The sequence below is a fragment of the Stegostoma tigrinum genome, chromosome 29 (genome assembly GCF_030684315.1).
Source record: "Stegostoma tigrinum isolate sSteTig4 chromosome 29, sSteTig4.hap1, whole genome shotgun sequence".
NCBI classification, from domain to species: Eukaryota; Metazoa; Chordata; class Chondrichthyes; order Orectolobiformes; family Stegostomatidae; genus Stegostoma; species Stegostoma tigrinum.
The window spans coordinates 19,406,247-19,429,326 of record NC_081382.1 but is presented as its reverse complement, the minus strand read 5'-3'; the positions used below and the strand labels follow the sequence as shown (position 1 = coordinate 19,429,326).

The window sequence follows — 23,080 nt, the reverse complement described above, 5'->3', positions numbered from 1 at the left end:
AGAAAGCTTACCCAGGGCAGTGGCTGATATGGTGCCATCTACTACACTCGTTGCCAAATTTTAACTGCAAAATAGAAAATCTCAGCCTTTGGGTATAATATATGTACTGTATGTCTGCTTTTCAAAACAAAACTAACACAAAGTCCTGAAGGAATGAATGTCCCTCAGCAAATGCAGAGTGACATGTTATCAGTTGTCTGAATGGTAGCCTACATGGCTATCATGTATGGCCAGAATTCTGTGAATAAATATGGGCTCTGTGTTAGAACATAGAACATAGAACAATACAGCGCAGAACAGGCCCTTCGGCCCTCGATGTTGCGCTGATCTGTGAACTAGTCTAAGCCCCTCCCCCTACACTATCCCATCATCATCCATATGCTTATCCAAGGACTGTTTAAATGCCCCTAATGTGGCTGCGTTAACTACTTTGGCAGGCAGGGCGTTCCACACCCTTACCACTCTGAGTAAAGAACCTGCCTCTGACATCTGTCTTAAATCTATCACCCCTCAATTTGTAGCTATGCCCCCTCGTACAAGCTGAAGTCATCATCCTCGGAAAAAGACTCTCACTGTCCACCCTAGCTAATCCTCTGATCATCTTGTATGTCTCTATTAAATTCCCTCTTAGCCTCCTTCTCTCCAATGAGAACAGACCCACGTCCCTCAGCCTTTCTTCATAGGGCCTGCGCTCCAGACCAGGCAACATCCTGGTAAATCTCCTCTGCACTTTTTCCAATGCTTCCACAAGCTTCCTGTAATGGGGCGACCAGAACTGCATGCAATATTCCAAATGAGGCCGCATTAGCGTTTTGTACAGTTGCCACATGACATCACGGCTCCGGAACTCAATCGCTCTACCGATAAAACCTAACACATTGTAAGCCTTCTTATACAGCACTATCAACCTGGGTGGCAACTTCCAGGGATCTGTGTACATGGACACCAAGATCCCTCTGCACATCCACACTACCAAGAATCTTTCCATTGACCCGGCATTCTGCCTCCCTATTATTCTTCGCAAAGTGAATCACCTCACATTTATCCGCATTGAACTCCATTTGCCACCATTCAGCCCAATTCTCTGCAGTTTATCCAAGTCTCCCTGCAACCAGCAACATTCTTCCACACTGTCTTCACTGAAACGTTTGCATATAAGTTTCTGAGATCAAGGCTTAGAAATGATTCTGCATCCAGAGCCACAACAGTAGCAAGTTATAAAATGTTTGATTATGTATTGTCTCTCTAAATTAAGAGAGGGGCGAGAAAACAGAGTATCGAAGGACTTGTATTTGCACAGTGTTATTTTATGTTATGATGAGATGCTAAAGAGCTTCGCATCTAATGAGTTGAAGTGTAGTCATTTTCAAGTTAATCACAAAACGAAACTGCATAAAGCAAAATACTTCAAACAGAAACGAGCAATGTTGCTTTGACCAGTCATTGTTGAGGAACAAATGTTGAGTAGCATGTTGAGAGACTGATGTAGTTGAATCCTCAGACACGGTTCTGCTATAACAACTCAGCTGAATTCAGCCTATACAACAATGGTGCACTTCTTACATTGTACCCTGAAGTGTCAGCTGGACTAGATTGCTTGGATCCTGGAGTGGATTTGAATCTGTAGCATTCCAAAATGAGGCAAAAATAACAATAATGAGTCACACAGGAAGGACAAATATGAGGAATAAATGACCTCTTGCAATTCTGTCAGGATTTGTAGCATCAAATAATCCAGTGCTGGAATAGATATCATCTTCTTGGCAATCTCTTGGGCCAAGGAATGCATTTATTTTCATTGCCTCTTTGCCATTGTAAAACCTCAGCAATTCTTCACTATTAGCAAGAGGAACAGAGCCGATTGTATCAAAATGCATCACACTGTCAACTGTGCTTAATGTATCCTGGCCCAATATGGTGCAAGGTTTGTCCTGATATTGAGAAACCTGGTCCATCATTAGCATTGTGAATTGTTGGCAGATAACTCACTATTCTACAACATTTGTTGTCTCCAGTTTTACTTCATACTGGCAATATAAATATGATTCAAAATCAAAGCCTGAAACTAAAACAGAAAATGCTAGAAATAGCAAAACATGTTTGTCAGCTTTTGTGGGGAGAGACACAGACGTACGAATCAGCTAATGTCAGAGCTGCAGAATGCCTGGATCTGCCAGATTCCTTCTTGACCTCTCAGATCTATTGAGCACAAGCAAAGACTTTCAATAAAGACAGTTTCACTTAAACAAGAATTATGAATCAGCGCCAGCATTTGAATTTTCCAGTGAGCAAAATCCCCAAAAAAACAGATGCTATCTCTGCTTCATCCATCACACTTTTGGGATTTGTTCTCTTGGGTAGAATCCTTTTATTGGCATTGTAAAGCCAGTGTGGTGATATTTTGTTTCTTCACTTTATCCATCTGTTACGACAAAATGAAATCACTTTGTTATTAACCATTTAATTAATGACTTAAAATCTAATTTTTGCAGTCATTACCATTTTAGACTCGATTAAAATGACAGTGAAGTTTGTACGAGGTTAAACAGACATTTTGTATTATCTGAGTACTATCTACAGTCTGGACTGAACAGATGTCCTTTTATATTATTTATACCATCATATTGATGAATTGCTGATGATTTCTGCTGGAAATACACAAACTACAAACTTTCGCAGAAATGTACTGATACAAGGGTATACTAAGCTTCGACTTGAAGCAGTTTTTATGTAATCAAAGCTTTTCGAACAAGCAGACTTCAGTTTCCTGCCGTGCAGTTTGCTGGAGAGTGAGGGATGGACTGGATCCTTGCAAAGAAATCATAATGATCAAACAACATGCTGGGAACTTGCCTGAGAGAAAACATTCGCTTGTTGCTACGTTACAATTATGTTGAAGGGATATGCTTATTTGTATAAAAATCCTGTAGTTTTCTGAAGGACAAATTTAACTGTGTGGATAATAGGGAAGCAAAGCTCTGCCATTAAAGTCCCAACATAAAACTATGGGTGTCTGTTTCGAAGAGAAACAATGACACACTGCATAGCGATAGAGCCAGGCTGTGCTGCACTTCACAGTGAGGTCAATGACAAAGCAATACATCAATGCTTAAACATGTGCTCCGGCTTTGTTCTCTGCAGGTTAACTTTTAATGTCAGTAGAGAGCTGGTAGAATTCCACCTCATTATAAAGGGTTCAACAGTGAGTTTACACAGTGGGTTGCCTTTGGGTTTTTTTGACATTGTTTTCAATTGAGTTGCCTAGCGTGAAAAACAAGACACCTCCTGGAGGATGTCTCTAAGGGTTATATTGTCTCTTAAATTATGCTACAGGTCACCGGTTGAAGTGTATTGTAAACTGCTTTGTATCAGCATATATGTGTGGTAATTTAATGGCAGCTAAGACCAATTTATCTGTAGAAATCATTCGAAGAATTTCCTGATGAATGATTCTTTTTGATGTTGCAGTCTCTGCGTTTTTTAATGGATTATTTTCTGTAAAACCTCAGATCCGGTATACATTAGATAATCTTAGCTACAAAGACACTTCTGTTCACTCTCATTTTGTGCACATGACCAGATAATGCATGCAGCAGTGTCTGAGCTGTTACCACAGTAACTGCTGTTGCAGTGGCGCTGCAGAGCTTCAAAAGCTGCAGTGTTGCATAGAACAAGCCAAGCAGTTGTGCAAACTTGAACCAGACACGTTCCTGAGTTATGTGACAAAACTGATGCATGACTGTTCTCTCTCACAAGACCAAAACAGATGCATTTCATGAATGTCCTCTTAAGGAGAGAAAAGAAACAAACTTTTTAACCTAATTTCCAATCGCATGTCCAAGCCTAATTATACTGCATTGATTCAAGGTTTACACTTGTATTGCCTGTAAACAAGGCTAATTTTAGATACTTAGAACGTGCTACATATTATTTATTGGAGAAGATGTAGGAAATCCATAAATGTGCAGGATACCACGTCACTCACTGCTGTACCGTAGACCATGCACCCAACTGATAATTCTACCACCCAGCTGAGAAGGTACAAGGAATATTATTAATAAAAGAGTCAGTGTTCGTGTAAAATTGTTTCAAAATTTTGGAAACCACAATCTAGACCATAAAGTCAGAGAAATAGTATTATTCATGAGGTTGCAATAGCTCAAATAATGCTGTTGTATTTCTCATGGTTAAATGTAAAAATGATGTAACTTTACAATAAAGCCTTGGACCAGTTGTATCCAGAAGCTTTAGAAAGTCTAGTCTAGGATCAATGACACCAACTGACTTTATCATCTCTGCATTTACTTGTTTGTCAATAATGAGCAATAAACTGTGGACATGCTAAATATCAGCATTGGGAGAAAGAATTGGGCTACAATCCGAAGTGTGTGTGTGTGTGTGTGTGTGTGTCTACATGCATGTGCATGTGTATGTCCGTGAGTGTGACTGTGCTGTTCCAGTTTTATTTTGCACTTTTCCCATATCATTAGTTCCCTCCCTGTGCAAATCTCTGTACAAATAGCCCAGGCCCAAGGTTGAGTCCGTGCTCCACCTTCAGAAACTTTGAAGAGTCATCTCCCCTCCCATTGGGGAAATGCCCTGATTGCATCCTTAGAATGTTGGCCAAGATTACAGGACATTGATAATCTGTGCTCTGTGATATCACCAGCCTAATTCTATATCACTCTTAAAAGTACACACTTGTGCAAATTGCTAAATCAGATTCATCAAATTATTACAACAAAAGCAGGTCATTTAGACTCTTCAGAGAATCATAGAGTCATACCATGCATACCTTTGACCCATCGAGTCTACACCGACATAACTATCACCCAAAGTGCACTAATCCTGCAAATTCTGCTAATTTCTTACACTTGTCCCATATCCTTGAATGTTATGTGAAGTACTTATCCAAATATTTTTTTAACAGATGTAAGCTTTCCAGCCTCCACTATCTTCCCATGCAGTGCATTTCAGATTCCTACTACCCGCTGAGTAAGAAAGCGTTTACCTCAAATCCCCTTAACTCTCTGGCTCCTTACCCTAAAACTATGCTCTCTCATGATTGACCTCTCAACCAAGGGAAAAAGCTGGTCTTTATTCATCCGGTCTATATCCTTCATAATCTTATACATGTCAGTCATGGACCCCCCCCCCCCCCCCCCCCCCCGCCAGTCTTCTCTGCTCCAAGGAAAACAATCCACGCCTGAATAGTATCCCCTTATACTCAATTTCCCCACACCACATGACATTCTGGTGAATCTCCTCTGTAACGCCTCTAGTGCTATCACATCCCTCCTGCAGTGAGGTGACTAGAACTGCACACAGTAGAGCATAGAACATAGAACAGAGAACATTACAGCGCAGTACAGGCCCTTCAGCCCTCGATGTTGTGCCGACCTGTGAAACCAATCTGAAGCCCATCTAACCTACACTATTCCATTATCATCCATATATTTATCCAATGACCATTTAAATGCCCTTAAACTTGGCAAGTCTACTACTGTTGCAGGCAGCGCATTCCATGCCCTTACTACTCTCTGAGTAAAGAACCTATCTCTGACTTCTGTCCTATATCTATTACCCCTCAAATTAAAGCTATGTCCCCCCGTGCTAGGCATCACTATCTGAGGAAAAAGGCTCTCACTGTCCACCCTATCTAATCCTCTGATCATCTTGCATGTGTCTATTAATTCATCTCTTAACCTTGTTCTCTCTAACGAAAACAGCCTTCAGTCCCTCAGCCTTTCCTCATAAGACCTTTCCTCCATACCAGGCAACATCCTGGTAAATCTCCTCTGCACCCTTTCCAATGTTTCCACATCCTTCCTATAATTCGGCAACCAGAACTATATGCAATACTCCAAGTGCGGCCACACCAGAGTTTTGTACAGCTGCAACGTGACCTTATGGCTCCAAAACTCAATCCCTCTACCAATAAAACCTAACACACTGTATGCCTTCTTAACAACCCTATCCCAGTTATGGCCTGACCAACAGTCTGTACAACTCCAACATTACCTCCTTGGCCTTATTCTCTGTGCCATGACTGATAAAAACAAGTGTCCCAAATGCTTTCTTATCTGTCCTAATCATGTGCTCTGCTGATTTCAGAGATCTGTAAATAATTATCCCAAGATCCCTCCATTCCTGTAAGCTGCAGTGGCATGGTAGCTCTGTGGTTAGCACTGCAGCCTCAGCACCAGGGTTCTAGGTTCAATTCCACCCTCAGATGACAGTCTGTGTGCAGTTTGCACATTCTCCCCGTGTCTGCATGGGTTTCCTCTGGGTGCTCCAGGTTCCTGCAACATTCCAAGGATGTGCAGGTTAGATTGATTGGCCATGTTAAATTGCCCATAGTGAATGGGGATGCGTAGGTTAGGTGGATTAACTATGGCGGGGTTGCAGGGATAGGGTAGGGGGGTGAGTCGGGATGGGATGCTCCTCGAAGAGTCAGTGTGGACCTGTTGGGCCGAATGGCCTGTTTCCACACTGTAGGGATTCTCTAGATTGTCCCCAGTATACTTCGCTTCATTGAATAGTCCCTCATCATGCTTCATCTTCTGAAGTAGCCTGTTATTTTAAAGAAAAATACAAATAATCTTGTACCTCTGCCTTTTACCAGTAAATGTGTGTTTGTCTTCTTCAATTAATTGTCCAATTCCCTTTAGGCAGTTATTACAAAACTTACAAAACAGAATAATTTGTTATTTTGGAACAAAGTAAAAAGGTTGCATCATATTGAATGTACTATTTGTTTGCAGAACCCAAACAGTTAAAGGGTGCTTCTGAAAGCAGCCCACATTTTACAAACGCTGCAGGTTGGTAGTTTATGATTTGTGCAATGAAACCAACACTCATTTAAAAAAAAGTTATTTTTCTAACGTGAAGTTATTTATTTTGAAAGGAGTGCAAAGACCTTTGTAGAGGTAGTTGGATTCATACCTCAAGGATGTCAAGGCACAATTTGGCCTTCAATGGTGGTTAGATAAGAACTAAAGAGATAATACACGGCCAGTTCCTTTAGACTGGACTGCAGTGATTCTGGAAGTCAGATGACCAACACCTCCTTAAGGGCAGCTAAAGATGAACAACAAAAACTGGACCAGCTCACATTGCCCACATTCCCATGAGTGAATAAAGAAAAATAAATAATGTGATGTGGCAACACATTCCTCTCAAAATGCAATCAACATATCCTCTTGTTCAAACGTGCCCTTTATGTGCTCTTCCCAAATATTTCTGTACCCACAATGCTCATGCTTTAATTGGAGGAGATGAGAACAAATTATTAAACTACTTTATTTTTTAAATGACGAGGGATTACACAGAGCAATTTATCATTAGATCCCTGTAATTGGATCAGTGCAAGTTGTCAATGCAATGTCATGCTTCTTCAGATCAAGTTTTATTTAAACTAAGTAGTTTCTAAGTATTGTTCTGCATTCCAACTTTCTGCATCTGACTGTTTACCTGGTGACCAAAAAATTGAGTGCCAGTATATTTCTACTTCTAATCTTAATCATCCTTTTATAAATTTGTCCTAAATCAAAGAACTCTTACCAAGTGTTGGGAGCTCTGATTTCCCAACACAATTGGTGTGAGATGAACAAATGTTTCCCATCGTTAGCGAACAAACTCAACCTTAGTTCATTAACATTTTAATCACTTTAGATCAATGTGTCCTCTCTTCAAAACTGTAAAAGTGAAATTTATTTGAGAACATAGCTTTCAAATATAACTGAATTTCAAAATAACTTCCACAGAAACAAAAACTGGTCAAAAATCCAAAAATTTATGCTGAAAGTTAAACCAAAATATTCAATTTTTGCAATAGTGTTTGTCATTTTCTCTCCTTTTTTGTGACTTTGTATTTATGAAGAGCTTGACTGTGAGCAGTCTTTAGGAAGGTAAACATGGCTGATGCCTGGCTATTTTCCCTGACAACATTTCACTTACTTCCTATGGGAAAATTCCAGACATGTGGAAGGTGTTTTCTTCAGCTACCACAGTTACATTATCAGGATGTTATCATGGATGACAGCTGGAGACACAATCTATATCTTGGCCTACAATGGTGCAGCTAAACAGAAGTAAATATATTCTACAACTGTTACATTTAAGTATCCTGAATTGAATATTCTACAAAGAAATTGCAACAAAAAAGCTATCAATTAGGAATTCAGATGTAATCCCATTTGGCACAAACACTTCCTACAACTGATGTTTCCGCTAGTTTGCAGTGACTGTGGGTTTTCTCTTTATTAGGTTGGAGACCAGATTATAGAGGTGAATGGCAGAAGTTTTCTCAATATTCCCCACGATGAAGCTGTGAAAATTTTAAAGTCTTCACGACATCTCATGATGACAATAAAAGATGTTGGGAGATTGCCTCACACTCGGACAGTGGTGGATGAAACTAAGTGGATTACAGGTTCAGAGCTCAGTGAGACAGCTGCCTTTAGTGCCTCTGCAGGGTAAGTCCTGCCTTCATTTCCTCAGCTTGGGAAAGAAACTTCTAATAGCGCCACATGATTAATGTTCCATATGAAAAATACATTTTTGGGCATCTAAGTGAGAAATGATCCATTTCGCTAGAGCTGTTCACTACAATATTTCCCCTCTGTTTATAAAGTATGATTTAAAGTTAACATTTATATTCCGTAGCCTTTTCTTTTATGCTCTCAGCCATTTCAATATCTTTTTTTCTTGTTTTTATTATCCATTACATCTCTTCTTTATGGTTTATGTGTGGCCAGAATTTTTTAAGATTGAATATCATCTAATTTTCAATCCTTATGTCTGTCTATTTTCATTTCTCCACCCAATTTTGTGTATTATTTGTCCTCACTACTCGAGTTGCCTACACTGGGGATGTCTTGGAGTAGGGTCTGTTGAAGGAATATGAAGGCACTTTTGAAAGCCAAGCATAATTTGTGTGGCGAGAGAAAGAAGCAGCATGTTTGGGGATGATTGGTGGTTGTTGTGTGGACAGAGCAGGTATGAAGTGTGGAGGTACAAGTATCTAGAGGGAGATACAGGGAAATGTGAAGCTCAGTATGACAGGAATTGGGAGGGTTGCAAAATCACTGTACAGACATCATGTTCACTGGAATGTTTAACAGGAGTATGAAACAACAGAATGTAAAACTTGATGGAGATGGAAAGTTATTCTAGTCAAACAAACTGACATCGCGATAGATCGATGCTTCAGTAGTGATTACGGTGATATCTCAGTCCTTAATTAGACAATACTACATTTTCATTCATGTAAGGAATACTGATGTAAGTAAATGGAACAAATACTCATTTCAGAAATCTATTAGTGTCAAACACTTCCATGTGAAGTGTAACACAACAAAGTGCCATCTATGTTGCCTCAACATGTTACAAGTGCAACCTCTGAATGAAATTATTAATTTTTTTAGTGAATAACAATGTTGGTTGAATTGAGGCAATGCTGAATCTATGCTTTACATTGTTTCACTGGTCTCCAACTGGAGTTACAGTGAAAAAGCAGAGAACGCATGGTCACTGCATTGAGAAAAGAAGTATCAACACCAGAAATAAACGCAGCAAGATGGCTTCAAGTTTTAAACCATTTCATTTAGAGAATGGAATTACGAAGCTTGGGTATAAAAATCAAAGATGAGCATTATCTATACATTTTAGACAATCAATAAGAATATTATAAAAGGGGATTCAGCATTGAAGAGAATCAGAAGGTGATGTCAAGCTGAGGGGGCCAAATGTTAAATCATGTAAATGCAGCATCTTTTTTTTAATTGTTTAGCTGATGTGGTCAATTATTTCAAGAAGAAAGGGAATTGAATTAGCTCTTTATTCATAAGTGAAAGAATCTACAATTGGAAAAATTATATCATATTCTTGGGACATTAATGACTAGAGTTACACAAGAGGGCAACCGAGCTTTGCATTGTCCTTTTTGCATTAACTGTTATCAGTAACGATCCCCATCTGCCCTCATTTATTTCAGTCTTCAGCAATCATTGTGAACTATTTCTTCATTAAAGTCTCCAACATCAGGTGCAGTGCCAATAAAACAAAGTGTTCCTTGAAATTTGCAGTATCTGAGTTTTCTGGTTTGACTTTTGCTGTTATATTTATTCTACATGTGGGAGCCGTTTTATGCTTCATAAATACAGGGATTTCAAAGTTTATTGGTTAATTAAGTAGTTGATGTGCATAGAATGACTGCCATGGTTGTTATGAGGCATGGGATAGGTTTTGAATATCAAGAGCACATTTCCTCCTGTTGAAATGATGCCTTTGTATTATGGGAGCTAAGTAGACAAAACTAATAAATTTTAGTTATTTTCTCTCCAGCGTTTGCATGAGCAATTTTTTGGTTCTTTTTTGAAATACTTCTTTATAAACTTTAATGCCCTGATCTCTTTGTAATTATTTCCAGGATTCCCAGTTTAGGTTCAACGTCCAATCAGCTGATGCAGTTTAAATGGCTTTGATATCAGTTAAATTTATTTTCAGAAATATGGTTCATGTTATTGTCAAATGAGACAGATTTGAATTTCAATGTCAGTTAGAAGCTAACTACAGTATTCCCCTTCTTCAAGAGAGAACTTTTTTTAAAAACATGGACTTGGTGTGACCACACTGAAATACTTTAAGGGTTACAAAAATAACTTATCAAATAATCACAGCTCCAACATTTTTTCTTATTAATTCAAGGGATTGAGCTTTGCTACTTATGACAGATTTAGTTGCAGTGTGGAAATGGTGCAGTCTTTTTGAATTGCTGCAGTTTTTGGGGTATAGGGACTACATGGAATTGTTTGGAAGGGAGTTCTAGGATTTTGACCCAGCAAACAGTGAAGGAACAGCAATATAGTTCCAAGTCAGAATGGGGTGCAACTTGGAAGGAAACTTGCGTCTGTTTGCCCTTCTCTTTCTAGGTGGTTCATGTCACGGGTTTGGAAGATGCTGTTGAGGAAGATATTGTGAGTTACTTCAGTGCATCAGCGTGCACTGCTGCCGCTGTGCTTCAGCAGTGAAGGAAGTGAATGTTAAAGCTGTTGAATGGGGTGCTGCTCAAACTGACTGCTTTGTCTGGGATGGTGTCAAGGTCTTGAGTGTTCTTGGATCTAGCAAGTGGAACATATGCCATCACACTCCTGACTTATGCCCAATAGATGATGGATAGTCTTTGGGGAGGCAGAAAGTGAGTTAAATCGCCACAGAATTCCTAGCATCTAATCTGCTCTTGTCACCACAGTATTTATATACCTGGTTCAGTTCTATTTCTGCTCAATGGGAATCACAAAGATGTTGATAGTGGGCAATTCAATGATGGTAATGCCCATTGATCGTATGCCATTGTTTTGGTAAAAGACAACAATAAGTCTATACGACAATATAGAATTGTTGGCCCCCAAATTTTTGGTTTAATTTTTAAAGTAGTCATGAAGGCATAAATACTTTGATACACAAGGATGGCACTAATCATGTCACTGTACAGACCTGTTTAATAAACCTTTAGATCGAACTTTTATCAAATTCATCTACTTGGGTGGGATAATGTACACCATCATCAATTACAGTTATCATTAGTTATGGATAGACACTTTGATTTGCATTGTAGCAATGGCTTCATTTATATTTTATTTGAGAATCAGTGAAATAATATACAGAAAAAATAAAATAATCTTTTCTTTGCATCAGCCATGTTTGAAATTTAAGAAGGACACAAAACCAAATTCAGTAATACATTTGCAGAAAAAAACCCTATTGCAAAACCTTTGACCAATCATCTCCATTTGAAAGCAAACTGTGGAATTTAGCCACAAAATATCCCAACCTAACAAAATAAAATTGTTTAGTTCAGTCACAAAAAGCAGTGACCTTAACAGCATAGAGAGAATACTGAGAATGCAAACCATTAAATGCTGGTAAAGGTAATCTCAAAAAGGGCAATTGTTTTCCAAATTGAGTGATTGGATTTTTACTGCAGTTAAGGAAGTATTAACGAATGTTGTGATGAATGTTAGTTATTTGCTCTGGTTACAGGCTGTTAAAGTTAATTACAGCTGTGCTCTTGACAGTAATTATGTATGATTTTAAGGCTCAAACAGCAGCAGTGCCAGCTGTGAGAACTGTTCAGGGTTTCAAACCTCAAAATGGTGGAGTAATAAAATTATTTTGTTTTGGTTTTTTTCCAAAAATCTTCCCTGATCTGGACTAATTTCTTTGTGAATGCACCAAATGGATCTCATTGGTGCTCTAAATCTTTTTCAAAATACAACTATTCTTTTGTGACACACAACTGTCTTTTGATAATGAATGTATTGAATCAAGATTCTATTGTTCAAAGTACAAAGCTGGATAAAGGAGTAAAATGGACAAATTGTATCAGATACCACCAGTGTTAAGTATATCATGCCACGTGAGGAGTGTATGGCTTTGGAGCTATGATTCTCACTGCTAGCATTCCTCATGACTAATGTTTCCTTCATCGTGATTCTGATCTCACACCCTCCAATTCAGATTTGAAGGTTCCTCTGTTCAGAACTTTTTTTTTATTCACTTGTGGGATGTGGAATCACTGGGTGTCCAGCATTTATTACCCCTCCTTATAGCCCTTTAGAAAGTGGTGGTTAGCTGCCACATTATCACCAGGTTCTGGCAAGATTGTGGTGGAGTAGGTCTTCAATTTTCTTTTCATTTCTTTTCTTTTTTTCTCTGTGCTTTTTTTTTCTCTCTTCTATTTTATTTTACTTACTTCTTGTTGAAGAACTCGATCATGGCGATGGCATTGTTAGTAGTGAGTAGGCCCAGCAGTGCAGACTCCTGGCGACAGTGCAAGAGGGAGGGCTGGGCCCAGTTGGCGACCCAGCGGCATCAGCAGCGGCTGCATTGGCGAGGTGGACCCAAAGTGGACTCATGGCAGTGGCATCACACTGCATGATAGGACAGTGCTGATTGGTTGGCAAGTGGACTCTACTGCTGCCAAGTTCAGGCTGGTGTGCTACCAGGTGGCATCTGCATTGGCGAGACCCAGCAAGGACTCAGAGTGGTGAGGGTCTTGGTGGAGGCAAGATGGCAGCGAAGAGTGGCAACTTTCATTCCAGGGGCAGTCGCCTGGTGAAGGGAGCTGATGCCTGGCCACCAGGCCATGACGGGGAACTTAGCAAGAATGACTGTAAAACTGGACACTTTTTCTTTACTAATTCATTGTTCCGCCTTTATATTCTAGGTTTTGGCTTATTTTTCTGTGTTTTAGGCTGCCACCAGATAGTGGCCACACTTCACACTGTATTTTGTAACGAGATACATATGACAAATAAATCAAAATAAACCTTGAACTGCTGCAGCCCATTGAAATCGATAAAGCTTGATTGCTGTGATTAATCAACAGTGACACTCTCAGCTATGATCTAATTGAAAGGCAGAACAGGCTTGAAGGGCTAAATGGCCTATCCCTGTTTCTGTTTATCATGCGACGACTGAGCTGGCTGAAGACAAACTAATTGGATCTATATTTGGCATCTAAAGAAATCTATTGTGCACCTGCTAGGTTGTAGTTCGTGAAAAATATTAAATAAAAATTAGTATCATGATATGTTATTGTATGTTACACGACAGCAACATTATGCTGGTTGTTTGGTAGAGAATTTGAAATATTAATGTAAAAGACATATTTGTTTGAAGGTTATATACAATAAGCTTTGAATAAATACGTCATTTGATTTGATTTATTGTAACATGTACTTAAGTGCAGTGAAAAGCTTTGATGGCGAGCAGGACAGGCAGATCATAGTAAGCAAGGACATACAGACCATAGGGTGAAAAGAACACTTGAACAGAGCAAGATATACAACTTACACCACATAAGACGTGCGCTAGATAAGACCAACATTGACAAGATCAGCATTATTTGAAGTTAGAGAGTCCATTCATCAGTCTAATAATGGCAGGGAAGAAGCTGTTATTGAACTGAGCATCAGGTTATTTTTCCAGCGTAAAAGGGGATTGTATGTTGCTATATTGCTGAAAAAAGACACATTTGTCAATGGTGATAATGGGAACTGCAGATGCTGGAGAATCCAAGATAATGAAATGTGAGGCTGGATGAACACAGCAGGCCAAGCAGCATCTCAGGAGCACAAAAGCTGACGTTTCGGGCCTAGACGCTTCATCAGAGAGGGGGATGGGGTGAGGGTTCTGGAATAAATAGGGAGAGAGGGGGAGGCGGACCGAAAATGGAGAGAAAAGAAGATAGGTGGAGAGGAGAGTATAGGTGGGTAGGTAGGGAGGGGATAGGTCAGTCCAGGGAAGACGGAAAGGTCAAGGAGGTGGGATGAGGTTAATAGGTAGGAGATGGAGTGCGGCTTGGGGTGGGAGGAAGGGATGGGTGAGAGGAAGAACAGGTTAGGGAGGCAGAGACAGGTTGGACTGGTTTTGGGATGCAGTGGGTGGAGGGGAAGAGCTGGGCTGGTTGTGTGGTGCAGTGGGGGGAGGGGACGAACTGGGCTGGTTTAGGGATGCGGTGGGGGAAGGGGAGATTTTGAAGCTCCTGAAGTCCACATTGATACCATTGGGCTGCAGGGTTCCCAAGCGGAATATGAGTTGCTGTTCCTGCAACTTTCAGGTGGCGCCATTATGGCACTGCAGGAGGCCCATGATGGATATGTCATCTAAAGAATGGGAGGGGGAGTGGAAGTGGTTTGCGACTGAGAGGTGCAGTTGTTTATTGCGAACCGAGCGGAGGTGTTCTGCAAAGCGGTCCCCAAGCCTCCGCTTGGTTTCCCCAATGTAGAGGAAGCCACACTGGGTACAGTGGATGCAGTATACCACATTGGCAGATGTGCAGGTGAACCTCTGCTTAATGTGGAAAGTCATCTTGGGGCCTGGGATAGGGGTGTGGGAGGAGGTGTGGGGGCAAGTGTAGCATTTCCTGCGGTTGCAGGGGAAGGTGCCGGGTGTGGTGGGGTTGGAGGGCAGTGTGGAGCGAACAAGGGAGCCACGGAGAGAGTGGTCTCTCCGGAAAGCAGACAGGGGTGGGGATGGAAAAATGACTTGGGTGGTGGGGTCGGAAGATGGCGGAAGTGTCGGAGGATGATGCGTTGTATCCGGCGGTAGGTGGGATGGTGTGTGAGAAAGAGGGGGATCCTCTTTGGGCGGTTGTGGCAGGGGCGGGGTATGAGGGATGTGTTGCGGGAAATGCGGGAGACGCGGTCAAGGGCGTTCTCGACCACTGTGGGGGGAATGTTGCGGTCTTGTCAATGTTTTCTGTCTTGCAGTCTTCATTCACAAGAATGCCAATTCAAAGGGGAAAACCAACAGTCACACTGTACGAAAGGACAGTGCTGATTGTTTTACAAGTGGACTCTGGTTGAGGCATTGTTGTGGAGAGTGTACCAGTGAATACTGATTGGTAGCTAACTACTGGGGTTTAAAAATTTTAAATGAGGCAGGTTGATCCAGCACTATGTAAGGGCCAAATGACAATCCTAAATTGGTTATTTGCTTAATTCTCTGCACACTCAAGTTAATTCTGAGAATTCTGGATTACTCTGAGTGTGTGAAGAATTACACTGACAACTAAGTTAGGACTGTCAGTCAGATGTACAGTGCAGCGCATTTACATGTACTGGAAGCTAATTAGATTAATATACAAGGCTCTGTTATTCGCACGTAAAAGGAACAAGTACTCACACAGTGCCTGTCATAACTGAAGAAAATAGGTAACCACTAATCATTGGCTCATTTGTCACAGCAATGTGCTGACCAATTTTGCCTCGAAGAACACAGTTATGCAACCATGAAAAACACCATATATGTCGATCAGCGTGCCAATAAATGGCTCTGCTTCTGTAGAACCTCAGATGTTCCTGTAGCGGCAAAAATGTTACAGGGACATTGGCCTTGATGGATCAGAATTAACCTGCCTGGTTTAAAGTTCCAACAAAGCCTGGTGGTTAACTGTCACTCAACAGTAATCAGTGCATTCTCCATAGCAATGCCTGTCCTTTGATAACAGTTGTTTTCCCTTTACAATGGTATTCTTGCAAAGTGGTGGTTAGCTGCCACATTGTCACCAAGTTCTGGCAAGTCCTGATGTAAAGCGCAAGATGAAACGATTCTCTATTCAGATTCAGCACTGCTTATTCATAAAATTAACCTGTTCTGGCAAGTGAAAATACTAACAAAACCATAAATTGCTAGAAAATCTCAGCAAGTCTGTGGAGAGAAAGCAGAGCAAATGTTTCAGGTCCAGTGACCCATCATCAGAGTAGCTGATTAATACATAGGTCGTCTTCTGTTCTGGTGTGGCTGGCTTCTTGCTTTTTCTCACTTACACTCTTGCAATAATGCCCCTTACTTGCTTCTGAGCTGTTGCGGTCTTCCTCTGTTTGTAATTATATTTCAGCTGTTAATTAATTGTTTCCTCTTAAAGCACTAATGCCCATAAGGTCGTAAACTCACTTGGTCCAATTTTCTTTATCTTCTCAGTTTTCTAGATTACGTCTCATTATGTCAGATCTGCCCTGCTGGAACAATGTAATATTTTCACAGATGATTTTCCCAAAAGTTTGTAGTGGTCAGTAATGGTTGTTTGACCTAGTTTCCCCCTATCAATCCTCCTTTCTCTTTGCTGTATCTTGGGCCTGTCTATTCTTTAGGAGAGAGGATGCACCAACATAGAGTATCTACAGAAGAGGCACAGTTCTTTCATGACAAAGAGGCTTAGTGTTTGGTAAAAATATGTCCAATTGCCTTTTGTTAAGCAGAAGTACTGGGACCTCAGGGAACTGGTAAAGAAAGCTTGCTCCCTCCACAATCTAAAGTAGAACTCCTTGTCTCACCTCACAGACTGTATGTGACATCAAATAGAATGAATGGAACCAATGTAACATAAACATTAATCCCTTCAGAACCATTACCTTATACAACAAATATGTTTTGGATGATGTCTATGGATGCCTGGAGAATACCTATTTGTTGATTTTATTTCTTCTCCTGGTTCAACTGTAGAATCATCAGTTGAGATTGATATGATTTTACTAGAATTTGACACACAGCTTCAAAACAACACAACACTGAAAATGTTGTTCCTCAGTGCATAATAGGCCTACAACTTCACAGTGGTTGCAGATGGAATATTATTCACTCTAGTTGACAATATCCTGAATACTGTTGATTTGCTGCTGATGGACTATATTTGTAAAACAAAATTTTTAAAACCTTGTTAAAAGTGCAAAAGACATTGACAATGAACTTTCAGCAGCTTGCTGCAGTAAAGGTCATGAATATTAGAAACATGTCCTCTTATGACAAGTGAGGAGAGGTCCTGGTTCCCCTCTTCTCTTTTAGATGCCTTGGTCATTCACAGCAGGTTCTTAAACATTTTTCTTCTTAGCTATCACGCTTCAATTAAACATGATTGACAAGAGTCAAAAATGAAGGAGAGCCAATTCCAAGGTTTTATTAAGGCAACTGCAGTAGCAAATCATAGGAGTCCCTTTGGTTATGAGAATGAGATCCAAATGGGTTTCAATTGTTTAGGTGTTGAATAAAACAAAGAATGGTGCATGCTGGAAACAAATAAACCAGAAATTGTGGGAGAAAGTCAGCAGGTGTGGCAGCATCTGTGAAGGAAAAACAGAGCCAATATTTGAGTCCAGTGAACCTTCTAGAACTCTGAGACTTGAAATATTTACTCAGTTTTCTCTTCACAGATGCTGCCACACCTGCTGACTTTCTTAGACAATTTTTTTTGTGTGAAGTATTGATCTGCTTCTTAAGCTGTGGTGAAGGCTGCAGTTCACAGTGAATGTGCATTTTATCCTCGGTACTTTTTCACCAGCACTACTCTCTGCAGTTAAGATTGAGACTTAGATAAAGATATATTTGAAAGAGAGAGAGACAAGGAAGAGCTTCAGTATCACAGTTGTCATCAGTCCTTTTTGTTCTTCGTTTTTCTTTACTCAAAGTCTGCTTTGTGGACTCTGATGTCTGTGTCATTGTTTCAAGTAGGCAACCTATTATCTCTCAGAACTGATAATGCAATTAGCATTGCAAGTGAGTATGAAACAAGTGTTGCAAATTTGTTTGCATTTTAGTGTTTGATTAGGATTGTAATTTTGAGATAACTGATTTATAAATTATTTCACGTGGACTGTCTGAACTTGTCAGTGAACTCAGGAGCAATTTTAGATCAGCAGTTCACATTTTTAGCTCAGTAAATTCTCAGGTTAGGCAATGGAAGCAAGCTGAATGATGGTTGTCCACATTTATTACGATCTACCTTGCACAGTACTATCAGATGGTGCAGACTGAATTGACTAAGCAGTTTGTGAAATGTTTCAATGCACTTAAGCAAGTTATTATAGTCATTAGAAGTTGTGATTGGAGAAAATTGATTTGTTGATGTTGTTATTCAGGAGCAGTGCTTATTTTATTTGCTCTTGTCTTCCAGGTTTGCTGGAGAAGATGTTGGGAAGGCTACTAAAAAGGTAGGACTAAAGGTGACTCATTCTGTTTACGGTTACTTAATCTCTTCTAATATGAATACAATTCTCCTACAAATATAAATATTGGTGTGTTTTAATGGTGAATTGTTTTATATAATATATGAGAAGTATATATTAATGCTAGGAGTATAATTTTCCTGATTTGCATTTCCTCTTATGAAATTCAGGAAATCCATATTTGGGAGTTATCAAGTGTATTTGACTCATGAGCATAAATGTCATATCTTTCCAGTATTAACACAGCACAGCTTTAAGTAGATTATCATAATCAATATTAGATGTGATACCATGCTTCTATCAATTATTTAGTTATTGAGGGAACCTTTGCAGTCATAGAGTCATACAGCATAGAAACAGACTTTTCAGTCCAACGAGTCCATAATCCCAAACTAACCTAGTCCCACCTGCCTACTCTTGGCCCAATTCCCTCCAAATGCTTCCTATTCATATACTTATCCAAATGTCTTTTCAATGATGTAATTGTAACTGCATCCACCACTTCCTCAGGAAGTTCATTCCACACCTGAACCACCCTCTGTAAAAAAAAAGTTTGCCCCTCACATCTTTTTTAAATCTCTCTCCTTGCACCTTAAAAATGTGCCCCTTAGCCTTGAAATCCCTCATTCTAGGGAAAAGACAACTACTATCAACCTTGTCTGTACCCCTCATTATTTTATAAACTTATATAAGGTTGCCTCTCAAACCTAGAATTTACATATAATCTTCTAAAGAAAAATTGAATTATCAATAAAAAACAGAAAAGGGTGGAAATGGTCAATACGTCAGCCACATGCATGGAGAAAGAAACACAACTGATATTTTACGTTGATGACCTTTTTAATCAGAACTATAAACTGTTTCTCATGGGGAGGTTTTTCAGAATGTGGGAATAAAAATGTTGGTGGTGTATGCTTTCCCTTCAATATAAGCAGCTCAACAGTAATTTAATACTATTGTGAAGTGGGATTTCTATTCCTCACTCAGCTTCACTAGATTTGCACCTCAGTTTCAGGTATGCTGAGTGAACTGCTACACTCTTCTTTGAACCAGGATAGATCTCCAAAATTGATGGTAATGATAGAGTGGGTTATATGCCAACCTATGAGGTTACAGCTTGTGGATGCTTGGTTTTGAGTTGTGAGATCTGGTCAAAGCCCTTCCCCTTTAGAGCAATCCTAGTGCACACAATACGATGCAATGAACAGAATGCAATTAACCTGGCTAAGCAGTCCCACTACCAACAAATCAGACCTAAAGTCCACCCCACTGCCACATCTAGTTATGAATAGTATTGAATAATTCAACCACAAAAGGAGGTGGAGATTCATAAAATATTCCCATTTGCAATGATAGTGAAGCCGAATGCATCAGTGCAAAAGACAAGGCTGAAGTATTTGCAATCACTTTCAGACCGAAATATTGACTGGATGTTCATCTCAGCTTCTTTGTGAAATCCCCAGCATTACAGATACTAGTTTTCATCTAATTAATTTCACTCATGCTGATATCAAAAAGTGGCTGAAGCCATTGGATACTTCAAAGCTAAGGGCAACATTTTGGCAATAGTACAGAAGCTTGTATTCCAGGATTAGCTGCACGTTTTAACTAAGCAGTTCCAAAGCATTTATAGCACTGGCTTTGACCCAACAACGTGGAAATTTGTCCAGGAATGCCTTGAGCACAAAATGCAGACTGCATGCAATCTGATAAGAATGCAAACTGGTAGGTTGTGGCCATTTCAGTTTACACTCAAACATCAGCAAACTGATGGAATTTTTCAACAACAGTGCTATGAAGCAGCACTTCCAATGGAATAACCTGCTCACTGTCACTCAGCTGAGTTTCACCAGGATCACTCGGCTCCTGAACTCATTACAGCCTTGGGCCAAATATGGCTAAAAGAGCTGAATTCCAGAGATGAAGTGAGAGTGACAGCCCTTGACATCCAGAGTACATTTGTCTAAGTTTGGGTGGAGTCCTAGCAGAACTGGAGTCATTGGGAATCTGAGGGAAAACTCTCTGCTTGATTGTGTTTTACATGGCACAAAAGGAAATGGTTTTCAGAGATCAGTCATTTCAGTTCCAGGACATCATCAGAGGGGCTAGTCATGTAGTGCCTCTGCATTGTAATGTCAACAATGTTACCATTGCTGAATCACCACAGTGTTATCATCAACCTGACACTGAACTGGCTACCAGAGCAGCCTATTGCCTGTCCCCCATCAGAACGGTGATGGGAAAACTCTCCATCTTGCGTGGATTAGTGCAACTCCGACAACACTCAACACGCTCGACACCATCCAGGATAACGCTGTCAGTTTGACTGGTATCCTGGCTAATATCTTCAGCATTCACTCCCCTCACTGCTGATGCAAATGGCAGCAACGTATATCATCTACAAGATGCACTGCAGTAACTCACCAAGGGGTTCCTTAGATTGCACCTTCTAAATTCACAACCTCAACAGTCTAGAAGGACAAGGGCAGTAAATGCATAGGAACACTGCCACTTGCAAGTTCTGCTCCATGTCACACACCATCCTGACTTGGAACAACATTGCCATTCCTTCACGATCACTGAGTCAAGATCATGGAACTCCCTTTCTAGCATCACTGACAGTTTCCTACACCCAAGACTGCAGCAGTTTCAGGAGGAAGTTCAACGCAATATATTTCCAAGTCAGGATGGTGTGTGGCTTGGAGGGGAATTGAGAAGGTGGTCATGTTCCCATTGATCTGCTGCTCTTGTTCTTCTAGATGGAAGTGATTGTGGGTTTGAAAATAAAATACCGTTCAGTATTTGGATACTAAAAACAAATGCTCTTTCACCTAACCACTTCCCAAAGAAAAATCTCTAAGCTCTGTTATCAAATGAGACTGTTACCCAATGAAGGAAACAATCAGTTACATTACATGAACTGAAGAAGTTCCATTACCATTGTTTTGAAGAATGTGTCATTATTTAAGCAGACTGAATAAAACAAATTTTGTTTCTATTCAGGGGATTATGAATTATTAGTAGTGATTTGAAAATCATATTAAGCACTGTAGAATCTAGCCAGTAGTTTTGGAAATGAGTGTTTGGTGACTTTGTTAAACATATCAGCCTAAGGTTGAAGTAAAATCGTTGTGATGGGAACATAAGTAATACAGGTATTTTTCAAGGATAATAACGAGCTTTCCCATGATCTTTAAGATCAAATTACAAAGTTTCTGGTAAAGTTTTACTTTTGATTATATTACTGAATTATTTTTGTATTCATTTGAGTTTTTTCCCCACTACATCTCTCCTTCTCACTCCCACACCCTCCCAGTCCTCCCCATCGCTGTCCTGCACCGAGACTCTTTGATCTGCCATTTGCTATCTTGTCTACTCATTCTGTATATAAAATACAAGTGTACCCAAGTGCGATTTATGCTGGGTTTCAAGCGTGTAGTCACTAACAAGGCCCTGCTTTTAATTAAGTTTAATTATTTATTACAGTTCACACTGCCATTCCTTCTAATGAGTTTGTAATTATCTGTAACAGCATACGTATCTTGGATAAATGTGATGTAGTCAAGAGTTTATGAACTGATTTCATGTGAATAGTATTAAAATTAACATTACATTCACTGTTTTCTGGATTAAAACAAAAAAAGCATTTTTTCAAAACTGTGATAAGAATCTTCACCACCAGATTCTTGTTTTTTTTTTCCTTTCATCATTTTACTCCTTTCCCCATAAGCATCTCTTTGGTTAAGTGATCCTGGGTCAAAGATTTACTCCTGGCAGTCAAAGGCTCTGGTTTTTGAAATCCTTTTGGGCTCTGTGAAAGTAACTAGCAGCATATGGTTGCAGAATGATTGTCAGGTACTCTGATGAACATGGGTAAATATCATTGCATGTCTAACAGCAAGCCATACACCTGAAGACTCTAACTTTGCTCTTTCCAGCAGACTATATTGAGTATATCTGCTTTCCGTTGTTTAAAGACAAAGTTAGTCACTAAATTCAACATTTAGGGGCTGATATCGTAGTCTACTCTACACACAAAATGACACTTCATTTGCTGTAAAAGCATTGCATAAAGGTAGGTCTTACCTTCGTTTCTTTCACTTATTACCAAATTACACAGGGATATACGTGTTTTAGTAGAGCTCACCAATACTCTGTATTGCTGCCAAACCAGTGCATTTGTTCTGCCTCTCAAGAAATGTAATGAGGAGCAAACTCCTCCTGCATTCAGCTGCACAAAGTAATTGCCTGATGCATGTTCACAGAACCATATCAGCTGGCTGATATCCAGGTTCTTCTACTGCATGAATAAGGCAAAATAAAAACCGAAAGGACTGCAGATGCTGTAAATCAGGAACAAAAATAGAAGTTGCTGGAGAAGCTCAGCAGGTCTGGCAGCATCTCCCAAGGTAAAACAGAGTTAATGTTTCGGGTCCGGGAAGGCAATATCACTTCTTCGCCCGTGATGTGGCATTGGCTCTTTGTGGGGCAGGACTGGTGTGGTACATGAGGATTTCTACCATCTTGGATAACTAACAATCAAGGACAGCACTATCTCTTTACAGATTTGA

General features: G+C 39.9%; 1 protein-coding gene across 6 annotated transcripts in view; it reads left to right on the top strand.

Moving 5' to 3' along the window:
• The window catches only part of whrna (whirlin a), a 196,482-nt gene that overhangs the window by 84,748 nt on the left and 88,654 nt on the right, over window positions 1–23,080 (top strand). For all 6 annotated transcript variants that reach the window (XM_048558757.2, XM_059638129.1, XM_048558756.2 and 3 more), the window contains exons 5-6: window positions 8,269–8,477; window positions 18,458–18,494. In XM_048558757.2, the coding sequence (XP_048414714.2) occupies window positions 8,269–8,477; window positions 18,458–18,494 (246 nt within the window). The remainder of the gene's footprint in view (window positions 1–8,268; window positions 8,478–18,457; window positions 18,495–23,080) is intronic.